We start from the raw sequence: 12312 nt of genomic DNA, 5'->3' as shown, positions 1-12312 counted from the left end.
ATAAAAGTTTCTTTATTTTTTAACATAGCCTATCATATGCCCACCTACCTAGTGTGTATTAGCATATCCATGTTTTCCTTGAAACTTTAACCGTTCTCGAGAACACTTCGGCAATGTTTCCAAAATGTACGAAATCCAACTGGTAGGTTACAGTTCCATTTATCATTTTGGCTCGGATTTAGCAGAAAATGAGGTTATAATTTGGGAAAATCGCAAAAAAGCACTTTAGTTTTGTTTAAACATAACAGGCATATGCATTTGGCAACGAATATTTTAATGCGCGCATTGTTGGTCTGAAGAGTCAGATGGCCGCATTTAGTCAAAAAGCACTGTTATCAAGTTTTATCATGATTGGCTAATCATTACTAAGAAGCCTGCACAAGAGGTACCGGTATCTCTAAGGTTTCTATTTTTTAACGTATTTTTTTAAGGGGCACAACTCTGGAGGTAATAAGCCGATTCACCCGAAGGCGAAGATCGAACATGACCAATACGTTATGCCAACAAACACTGTTACGATACACTACAAAGTAATTCAAGTTTACTGATGCCGCTGCCAATGCCAAAACCGACTTCAAATGTTTCCTTTTAAGATGATATGGAAGTGGGGTTGTCAAAGCAAAGTGATGGGGCCCGGTGGGGGTGCTTGTTGTATAAAGAAATATCAAAATTACGGGCGCACAAAGCACGTACGGTACAATTATAGTGATGGAATGAGAACGAGTATATATACTGCAGTATGATTACAATAATTGGTATTGATATGACAGAACTTACGAATATCAGTAAGAACTAACCCAGTGGTCTAGCTATTCGAAATAAGACTGGCGCAGTAATTTACCCGAGCTGTCACCGTTGTATCCGTCATGATCTTTTCCCGCGCAGAAGTCTCCCTGGCAACACATAAATTCAAGGGCCAAATGAAAGAACAGCTCATACACTAATTTATGGGGTATCCTAGGTCACGAGATCAAAATGATATGTGCAGCTTGAAGTGCATTCTCCAGTTGATTTTTGATAAACTACTGCACTTGTACGTCATAGACCGACCGGACGCTGTGCACAGCTTAATTTTAGCGACGAAAACACTATATTGACGACGGAGGATGATGGCAACGATGCTGATTTTGTTCTTGATGATGATGATGATGATGATGATGGTGATGGTGATTGTTTTTGTGGTGTGGGTGATGGTGATGATGAGATGATGATCATGATGATGATGATGATGGATATTGTTTTTGTGGTGTCGATGATGATGATGATGATGATGATGATGATGATGATGATGATATTGATGATGATGATGATGATGATGATGATGATGATGATGATGATGATGATGATGATGATGATGATGATGATGATGATGATCGAACGTCGCTTTGTCATTAAACTTTTTACTATTTCATTTTTCAAGATGGAGGACATGGTAACAATAATTTATCTCTTTTAAAAATATTTCAGTTTATATCATTTGACTGGTATGCTACTAGTTTAGATTAATTGACATATTTGTTTAAACACATTTCTCTATGAATGTGCAGTAAAATATTTTGATAACATGTACTTCTTTGTCTCATTTGTCAATCTTTTCCGTTGTCAAATTTTGACAGCTCCGACCAGTCATAATTTTAATGATCCTTAGTATATTTATTTATAAATTCTCGACTCTTTATGTATTTTTATTCTAACAAGCAGCTCTAATTTCGAAAAAAAATCAGTAACTTTGCACTTTACTGATTGACCAATTATCAGTTTGACTTGGCACAATCACTCGCATTAAGCCAGTAAAGCCTAAAGGGAACTTTTTTAACATGTGGATATCCAATTTGTTCCCTAAATGCCACAAGTCAACTGATTTATACCAATGTACGTCAAAGACTCTGAAGCGACCGTTTATATGGACTTACTAAAGACCAGTTTGTTTGATATCTTTTAGATTGCATATATATCTTGCACTCGGGAGCAGGACTTTACAACCCCAAGACTTAACAACCCCCCAAGACTTTTCAACCCCTTCTGAAAACGAAGACTTTTCAACCCTTAGACTTTTCAACCCCTATTTCAAAGACTTTTCAACTCATACCTGTTTGGACTTTTTCAACCCCTAAATCAAAGACTTTTCAACCCCTATTTGAATTATTTTAATAGCCATATTGAAGACTTTTCAACCCCTAAATCAAAGACTTTTCAACCCCTACTCTGTATTATTTGATTTTTTTTGCATAAAACTTAACACATTAATTTATTTATTTATTTGTGGGTTATGTAATTCTTAGAACCATACACATACTTATGTTAAAGTAAAGTCAGATTTTGATGCTTGGTTGCCCCGCAAAATTGTTGTATTATTATTTAGTGTATTACATATTTGAACGAATTAACATATATAGTGGATAAAGTTATGACCATACTTTTGTTCTTTAAGAAACAAAATTTAATAGTTGCAAAAGAAAATAAACACATAGAAGACAACATAGAATGATTTACAGAACAAACTCCATATTTTAAAAAATGTCAGGGGTCAAAACATTTTGTTTTAGTACCATATTACTATTTCAGTACAGTTCGATTTTTGTTGTTCATAATGTAATCAATCGAACTATTCTGAGAATTGGGGGTAGGGCAATAAGTTCAAATGAAGCTTTTTTTTGTTTGGTTTTGAAATCCAGAAATCATACACAATAGTTAACAAGCTGCTCATAGTTTGGAATGATGGCCATCAGGGTATAACATCTTTAATTAACTGTCACTTTCAAGTCACTATAACCTAAATTAAAGGTGTTATGAAGCACCTTAATCCCTTAGGAATTTATGACCATGTCACATGTTTTACTTATTAAAGGGTGTGTGATCTTCATTCCATAATTTTATTGCATAAAACAATACAACACTTATATCATTTTTTTTACATATATACCACTTCATAATAGAATGGGTTTTTTTAACCTTAGAAAAAAACATTTATAAAATCTTATGTTACACCAAGTAATGTTTCTTATTTTATCAACACAGTTGAAAAGCAGTTAGCACTTAATGATATAGAGCGTTTATTCTCTTCCGGATATTTTTGATAATTGGCATAATGTTGTTTATTCACTCTTTAAAAATGTTTCATCCTGGCTTGACATAATTATTATTCTATGTTATTCTTTTTGTAATTTAAGAGCATTTAAAACTCAATGTATAATGCATTTTGAACAACTTTGAACTCAATGTATACTTGTGTATTTCTTAAACTTTCTCTGCTAAATATAGATAATATGAAGAATTTTATTTGAAGTTCAACTCATTTTGTGTTTTAAAAAATGTTTTAGTTCTATGTATTTTGGACAAACATAAAGAAAAGATATTCTGTATCAATTAATTGTGGGAGCAGTAAAATGCACATGATATATTGTGTGAGGATTTCCTCAGGGAGGTAAGGGAGGTTTATTTCCAAGCGATTGAACAACAAAATGAACAGTCATGCATTTTTTTATTAATTTCCATGTAAATATTTTATGGATGATTGTACTATCATGTGTTTCAAGAATGTATATTTTGTGTTTGTTATATATTGTTATTAATATATTCTTGATTTTTAAAATATTTTTCAGAATCTATTGCTTATTGTTGTACTTATAATCAAAGAAAGATGAGATATTAAGGGGTTGAAAAGTCTTTGTTTATTGGGCAGGGCTTCCATTAAGAAATTGAAACTGGAAGTATGAACTTCCTGTCTATCACTTTTGAGAGTTTTACACTAAATAATGGAAGTTTAAGTCTTCATAATACAATATCTAATAACTTTTTTTCAACAATATATTAAAAATCAAATAATTTGCACTTTAAGTTATATTACTATAATTCATTACTTAAAAACACTTAAACTGATTGAAATTATGACAATAAAAGTAATATTGACGAAAGGTTTTGATATTTTGAACTTCCAAGCTTTCAACTTTGGAAGTTTTCTTCAAAATTATGGAAGTTTTTGTACTTCCAAGGAATCATTTTTGGAAGTTTTAACCTATTTCTAGGGAGTAATATACTTCCAAAATTCCTCGGAAGCCCTGATTAGTGGTTGAAAAGTCTTTGTTTTAAGGGGGGTTGAAAAGTCTTAGCACTTTTAGGGTTTGAAATGACAAAGGGGTTGAAAAGTCTTTGTTTCCACAAATGACAAAGGGGTTGAAAAGTCCGACAGCCTTGTACTCTACCCCTAAACTTTTTAAAAATATTTCAGCATTTGCTTTTATCGCATTGGAGATGATATCTACAACAAGATGTGATTTTCGAAACAAGTTTTAAGTAGATTCAAGATGGGTTCAGGCAGTGGACAAAAGAGTAAAGGGGCGGCATTCCATGCTGTCAAATACACATTCATAGGATTCAATGTTTTGATTTGGGCATGTATTATTTATATCAAGTAATTACAGAATATTGATTTTTTTGTTGTTAATTGATTACTATTAAAATTGTGATGAATAAACTATGAACAAGATTTATTTAGAATCAAATGCATAACCACAAAATGAAAAAGCATGTGGCTCACAATTTTTGTCATATACAGAGTTAAAAAAAAGAAAAAGTATCCTTTTGATCCAATATGTCAGCTATGTTGTTCAAGTAGCTGAGGTTTCAAATAAGCTTTACGCACCTTTATCTTGACAATGAAAAAAACCAAATGTTATGAATTAAACAAATGTTATAAATTGTGTATATTTTTCATAGCTACTTGGCTTTGGGGTGCTGACAGTGGGTATATGGATGCACTTAAACCAGGCCCCTTACTCGAGTTTATTGCCCAACTCTTCATTTCTTGGGGCCACAGTGATCACCATCTGTGCTGGAGCCCTTCTCTTCATTGTCGGCTTCACAGGCTGCTGTGGGGCCATTCTTGAGTCACAGTGCATGCTTATAACGGTAAGAGATATTAATACGGTAAGAGATATTAATTACAATACCTTTACATGTACCAGCAAATGAAGTGAAATTTGTGCAATAACATGTATAGAGAACTTAAATATATATATTATATATATCATTTTAATTAGTGTCTTCAACATTTGTACGGTAGTACTAGTCATTTAGCATTAACAGAAAATAGTGTATAAATGTACACTGAAGTTCCCTAGAATAGGGCTTTGAAAGATTTAGAAAGTAAAAAGAGTTTTGTTGTAGCTGATGTAAATAAGTGATTTTTTTGTACAGGTTAGAACTTAAATATTAAAAATTGAGTTATTAAAACAAAATTTATTGGAATACAGTAAAGGTTATTATATTTAAATATAGCCCCCTCCCCAGAATAGTAATCTTAAATTGGACTGTTTGTCTGCCTGTTCTTGTCACAAAAACAAATCTTTGCAAACACAGACAGGATTTCTTTATTTTTCTGTACTGGGCTGGGTGGCATGTTTAAATGGAATAGCCCTTACTCCACTATCCCTTAGTTATCATTACTTGAAGATTTATTTTATTTTCATTGTGCAGTATTTCACCTTTGTGTTGGTGATATTTGGTCTTGAAGTAGCAGCCACATCGGTATGCCTTACACATAAGACTGAGGTATGCTTTTGTAGTATAACAAATATTACACGCAAGTAAAGTAATATTTTTTTTATGTCATGATTCATGGCTTTTTGCCATTTTTAGCCTTTCTGTTTTGTCAAGAAATAAAGACAATGTGTTGTTCTAGCCTCGATCTTGTTGCAGTTGTGCAAAAACTGAAAACTTGGCCATAACTCAAAAACCATTGAGACTTGGTACACATGTTGACAAGAGATATTATGCGCATATATAGTAAGGCCTGACTTACCCTGACTTAAATAATTTACAAGTTATGCCCCTTTTACAAAAAACAAGAACAGACAAGCATTGGTGTTCACAGAACTAAGGTTGAATTATAAAATCCACAGGGTTTTTTGGCTCAAGCTTGCCTTCTCCTTTTTTGGAAGAATGAGTACGTAAAAACTGTATAGAAATATTGTTACTTAACAAATTTTCAAAGAAATTTTCTGAGGGGAAGATACCAAATAATTTCTGATGGCATTTCTGATTGCATTTTATAAAAAAAAAAAATTAAAAACCTTGGCACTGCAACTTACATGTTGTTTTATGTCAGTAACTGGTTGAGAGCTCAGTTACTAAAGGTATAATAACAGTTCCAACCCTCTTTGTACCACTCAAGATTAATTGTTAAAATTTATTCTTAATTAACAGATAGAAGGATACCTGCGTGAGGAAGTGATGTTAAGTCTATATCGAGATTACAAACAGGAGCTGGTGGGGACTCCAACTGGAGGAGTTGTGGCTGTTGTGGACAACATTCAGACAAATGTAAGTTGTTTTAAAATTGAACATTTGTTTAGTTAAATGCAATACATAATTACACAGTGGTCGAAATGAACACAAGCCATGCACTGGTAAAATGGCTTCCGGGCTTGCTTAAATTCTGAATTTTATATAGCAGGGGTTGTTAAAAAATATGAAGCCAAGCAATAGTATAAATATTCAGGCTTGTTCATCCATAAGTCTAATTTCAATGTCTGATTACATTGAATAGAATTCAGATCATTAAGAACATGCCCCAACTTCTAAATTTTCTAAAATAAAACATTAAAGAACATACTAGCCCGACTCAAAATAAATGAGTAGATTTTAGGAGTTTGTACTGGCTCAAAGATAAAAACCTATCAACACATTTCCAGGCTAGTATGAATTTTGATTACTGATGTTATGTACAAAAAAAAAAAAAAAAAAAAAAAAATGGTTTTGACTCCAATAATTAAAGCTTTAATTGCACGTAAGTGTCAGATTATCTTTTTATTGAAGAAGTCACAGTATTGCCAACTTCTTCCTTAGTCAAGCAAATGTTTTAATCTTGGCCAGTTCTCAAATCCATTCTAGCCTAATGAAACAGAATGAGTACCATGGATGCTTGATTATATCATGTCTGAAAATTTACCCAAGGAAACTAAAAGCATAGTGAGAAAACATTTCCATTAATAGAAGTCGAAAATGTGAATTGATCATACTGGAGAACCTCCTAATTTATTACTGAGTACTTCATTTGTTCTTTCATCAAAAGTAATTGGTTTGTTTGATTTGTTTGCAGTTTGAATGCTGTGGTGTGGACAATCACACAGACTGGTACAATCTGCCCGAGTGGCCTCTGAAAGACAATGTGCCAACCTCTTGCTGTGTTCATCAATACGAGGGTTGTGGGGAAGCAGGCAGTCAGGCAGTCCTATACTCTAAGGTAAACAACTGTTTGCTATCTGAGTTCCAGTCTGTCATAGATGGCACTGTGGCATGTGTGTGATATTAAAACTATTTTCGCTGGCCTTGTTTTTGAAAGAAATTATCAAGCTTATGTCACAGTTTTTGTGTCCGCAACAGTTATGTTCAAATTTGTTTAAGTCATAACTGGATATAAAGATTTATACAAGAGCAATCATACACTTGTTTGTTATGCAAAATTTTGTAAAGTAATTCCACTTTGAAATCAAATGAATCTATCCTTGTAGTGATGTTACAATGATCGAGGTCAATATCTGAAGCTATTGATAGTGATTTTGTCATAATCCATAATAAAAAAACATTTCCATGAAGCTGCAACTTATGTATTATTTAATCAAGACCCCATTTCTCTACCTTTTAAACAGAATTTTGATCCCCTAATTTTGGTTTATAAAGTTGATTTAATCATGATGAATTGGTTGGATTCCAACACTTTATTTGTGTATCGTGGCCTATGCCCTCGAATTAAACTGAGCTTTATTTTCAGGGTTGTCTGGAAGAAGTACGTTACTGGCTCTTGAAGAACATGTACACTTTAGGAATGCTGGCTTTAGGGCTGGCTGTTTTACAGGTGAGATACAAATGTACCACAATCAATATTGCTATACTAACATCAAAATGATAATATTTATACTATATACCATTTGTCTGGTTTGATTTTGTTCTCTTTCATATCAAGGCCAATTATGTATTTAATCTTTACAAGAAATGAGAAAATCATGCATCTTCTGAAAGTCATAAATTCTTGTAAAGATTAAATGTTCTTTTTGAAATAAAATTATTTTAAGCGAATAATGCTTCTAAAGATTTAACTTTCATGTACATGTATTCTGACTAATAAGCAGGTGTTCAAAGCTATTTTTACATATTTTCCATTTTTTCTTTAATTTTACATCATTTGGACGATTTTGTTTTGTATGGGTGTTAATCAGTCATTAATATATGTAGACTCACACTTCTCTGTTCTATGTAGGTGTTGACAATGACTGCTGCTGTGGCCATGTTCTGCTGTCTCAGGAAAACCTCGCCACATTTCTGAGCTTGAAAGTGTGGTTATACTCTGATGTGAACCCAAACTCATCTATGTTAAGCTGTTGACCTTGGTTAAAACCTCATGTGAACTCTGGCTATATTTGTGTGAACCAGGTCCAGTTATACTTAGCTGTGGACCATGGTTATAAACTCCTCACAATATCTATGGTTTCAATTAGGAATTTAATTGAATATTGTGGTCGTCGGTGAATAAAAATATTTGGTCAGTGATCTGTAAGTTAAGTCTGATAGACTTAATGATTATCTATGCATTGACCAGACTTCATAAAAAGATGAGCTGCAATTCTAAAATGTTCAGTGTTTATATTTACATTCATTATTTGCATAATTTCAAGGGATAATTCAATAACAACTTCCAATACAATACTTGCACGTAGTATAAATTCGGCTGTTTGAACAGTGGCCGCGTCCATGACAGCACCTGTTTCATAGATGTCACATACATGTTACTGCTTTAAAACCTCATTTGACCAATCACAATGTTTTTGTAAGATCGCAGGTCTGCCAAAGATACTGTGTTATCAGGAATAGGAATGCATCAGAAAAATTATGCTTTCATCTGCTTTATAGGAGTGTAAATATTCTTGTGTGAACCTAGATCCTCTGTGCTAGAAACTAGGTGTAGTGTGTAATCAAGATGGCATTGGAAACAGACTGTGTACTCAGGCATTATGCAATGTATCAATTATTTCAACATTAAAGCTACACTGTCATGAATTGACAGTTTTAACCTTTTTGTCTCAGAATCAGCTCATTTTGGCATCAGTGCCTGCAATGTAGTTCAATAGATCTGAATTGTTTGGTAAACTGCTGAAAATTTCATTTTTCTTAAAGCATTAGTAGCACTTTCAGCCGAAAAACATCAATTTTCAAATGTTAATCTAAAAACTGCTTTCTCTCTTTTGTCAGCAGTGTTATATCACTGGTTTCCAGATATTTACGCAAAAACTTCTATTAAAAAAATCATTAAAAAGTTGTAAAACAATCGATCTGTGAGAGTGCAGCTTTAAGTTAGGATTTTCTTTGGCTAAAACAATGTTTTGCTTTTACATTGTTGGTAACTGTTTTCATTCATACTGTAAATTTTGAGTTAGTGATGAAGTTCACTTCAAGTTCAAATAATTATGCAATGATTAAATGTTGTGAATTTGAGAATTTCTTTTAGGATGATCTACTTTATTTCATGATTTTAGTAATTTCTGAATGTTTTGTATTTATTAATATGAATTCCCTTTTTTAACATTATGATTGTGATCTGAGCATTTAAGATCTGAATAATTTAAAATTCAACATAAGAAACAAGAAGATTTATATTCTTTAATAGATTGTTGTTGTTGTTTTTCAAAGAAAATAGTATTGCAAGAATTTTTGGGTAATTGTCAAAAAAAACTGCAAATGGTGTCTGATTGCAGTGCTGTGATAATAAATGTTTCTTTTAATTCATTTTTTAAAGAGAAAACATATTTTACAACTTTTCTTGAGAACTTAAACTCATCATTTCTTATATTGTTTATCTTGCCTCATTACCACAATTTTGCCTGAAGATCACATTTTCATCATTGCTGGATTATATCCCAGTCATAATCTATGCTTGTGCAATATGTTAAAGCTTTAATGTGTCATATTGAGCTTATCAAAGCATCTGTTCCTACATATCATACTTTGTAATATTGTTAAGTACATTTGTACTTACATACTCATGTGCAGTACAAGTTTCACTCTTAAATGCATTTTTCACACTTGTATGTTTCATTTGCAAGGCCAGTGGGAGTCAGCAGCATCATTTATGCATTGTATTTGTTTTGAAACTGTATGAAACATTTGAATTGTGTTTTATTTTTGAATCAGAAAATGAAAACATTATATAATTTTCAAGGATAAAGTGTTATAAAGTAAAAAAATAAATAATGTAAGTGTTAAGTGACAATTAAGTTCAGGGTTAACCCTAATATCAGGATTGAGGGCTTTAAATCAAATCGTTGTTAGGTTTGACTTTGCTGTACGTTTGCATTAGCAATAGTAAGAAGTGCCTTGAAATGGATATACATGGATATACATGGGGATGATGGCTTTGGTAACAATATCAACAGGCACCAATTTCTCAAATATTCTTATTAAAGCACAAAAGGCTTAAGTAGCTTATTTCAGTATACAGCAAAAATACATACTTAAATTGGATTTTGATACATGAAAAATGGTTTATTGTAATTATCATAAAGACAATTCCTATGTATAGGGCAAATTCACAATATTTCTATGTATTTATTTCTTTTATTTTTTGTCCTATACAATTTTGTATTCACAATATTTGTGAACAAAGAAAAAAAAGAAGTAAATTTTACGCAAATTATTGAAAAACAAAAATAGTGAGCTTAGCTTAATCCTGTAATAAGGGACTTAAGGAGTTGAGAGAAATTGGGACCTGCTTGGGGTCTAGAACTCATCAACCATTTTTGAGCCTGTCAATCCCTCATACTGGAACCAAATTTTTGGGATTTATGGGAATTTGATTTTCGCTGTATTATCATCCCAGGTTATTTATTGTGTAATTAGCCATAACCAGTGAGCCATATTCAATGGAATAACCAATAAAGTTTATTTAATAGTGCATAACTATTATATTCTACTTCTTTTTATTTCACATTGCATTTCTGTGTTTTGCTAGGATCTCATAACCTAACTTATATCTCTTGTACTTGTTTCATGTGATTTATAATTGTTTACATTTGGTTGTATCAGTGTATATTCAATGTGAAATAACATTATTCTAGCTAACAACTTTAATTTTTGGAACAGCTTAAAACGGCACTTTTACACATGCTGTAGTTTTGCATTTCAGATATTTTTCTCACACAAACTTAACGGGAAAATTTTCTCCGATTACAAGATATGAGGACAGTCTCAAGGGTTAGCTGGATTTCACCCATCACAGATTTAAATATTTGAGGCCCTCATTGATGATTTATCCTGATAAATGTTAAATTAATCCATGCTTATTGCCTATGCCTTTCAAACAAGTTAATCTCAAACTATATTTGACCAGAGCCTCACAAAGAGTGCAGCAATTATATTCATGCAATTTATGTATCTAAAAGTGAAATTATACATTCATTAGATAAAGCTTGAGAAAACTTTCTCTTTAATGTAGTCTATGCCTTCCTTTGCTGTATTTATATCATGGTAGTACACTAATTTATTTTACAAGATTTTATGACTGTACAACTAATGAAATTTATAGTAGTATGTAATAAAGATATTTAAATGTAGATCTTGTTTTTTGCATGGCATGACATTTACCCAATCTTCTAAATACAAATAAGTCATAGGCTAGTGATTTTAGAGTAAAGTTACACAATGTTGTCAATGATGACATAAAAATGGTACACCGATTGTTTAACATTTTAAAAAAATAAGGAAACGAGTATACAACAAAAGTTTGACCATGTGTAATAGGACCGCTGCTACAAACATACAGGAAGTTTGATTCTCGTTTACGAAAATCTACATTCTGTATTTCTCATTATTCAAAAAAGAACATTCAGTTTCGTACCTAAATATACTCTTATTATCCAATATATGCCTTTAAATAAAGCCCAAGGTCTGTAGCTCAAAGGTCAAGGTCACACGTTTTGAACTTGTCATTATGTCTCCCCCTTCTCATAACTTAAGAACGCTTGCTCCCAGGAACTTTTTACTTGATATGCCAGATGGTCATCACCAGTAATGACCTCTATGTTGGTTCATTTCCAGTCAAAATTGCATCTCCATGATTGAATATTTCTCAGCTACGACCACACAATGGGGAGACCAGCGCTTTTTCAAAAAAGCAAAATCTAGTTTTAAACTACTTGTATGCTCTTTGTTTTTGACCTTGGATTTTTAAAAGGTTCATTCAATTCCAACAACAGTTAAAAAGGTTTACAAATGTACTTGGACAACTCCAACTGAACATCACAAACAGTATTCATATTCCTG

General features: G+C 32.3%; 1 protein-coding gene across 1 annotated transcript; it reads left to right on the top strand.

Annotated features, from left to right (window-relative positions):
• Window positions 1–3716: 3716 nt before the first annotated feature.
• Window positions 3717–11603, top strand: LOC128232516 (tetraspanin-4-like). The gene is made up of 7 exons (XM_052946102.1): window positions 3717–4391; window positions 4717–4908; window positions 5476–5550; window positions 6205–6321; window positions 7100–7243; window positions 7772–7855; window positions 8258–11603. The coding sequence occupies exons 1-7, from the start codon at window positions 4305–4307 to the stop codon at window positions 8321–8323; spliced, it is 765 nt and encodes a 254-aa protein (XP_052802062.1). The 5' UTR covers window positions 3717–4304; the 3' UTR covers window positions 8324–11603.
• The last annotated feature ends 709 nt before the right edge of the window (window positions 11604–12312 follow it).

The sequence above is a fragment of the Mya arenaria genome, chromosome 4, assembly GCF_026914265.1.
Source record: "Mya arenaria isolate MELC-2E11 chromosome 4, ASM2691426v1".
Classification (NCBI taxonomy): domain Eukaryota; kingdom Metazoa; phylum Mollusca; class Bivalvia; order Myida; family Myidae; genus Mya; species Mya arenaria.
The sequence above is the reverse complement of the archived record's forward strand: the minus strand, read 5'-3'. Positions and strand labels throughout refer to the sequence as shown.

What these genes read in the sequence shown, in the direction of transcription:
- LOC128232516 (XM_052946102.1), top strand. Translation starts at nt 4,305, where the DNA reads ATGGGTTCAGGCAGTGGACAAAAGAGTAAAGGGGCGGCATTCCATGCT. An exon ending in TGGACAACATTCAGACAAAT is followed by an intron (nt 6,322 to 7,099) that starts GTAAGTTGTTTT and finishes ATTTGTTTGCAG; the next exon opens with TTTGAATGCTGTGGTGTGGA. An exon ending in AGGCAGTCCTATACTCTAAG is followed by an intron (nt 7,244 to 7,771) that starts GTAAACAACTGT and finishes CTTTATTTTCAG; the next exon opens with GGTTGTCTGGAAGAAGTACG.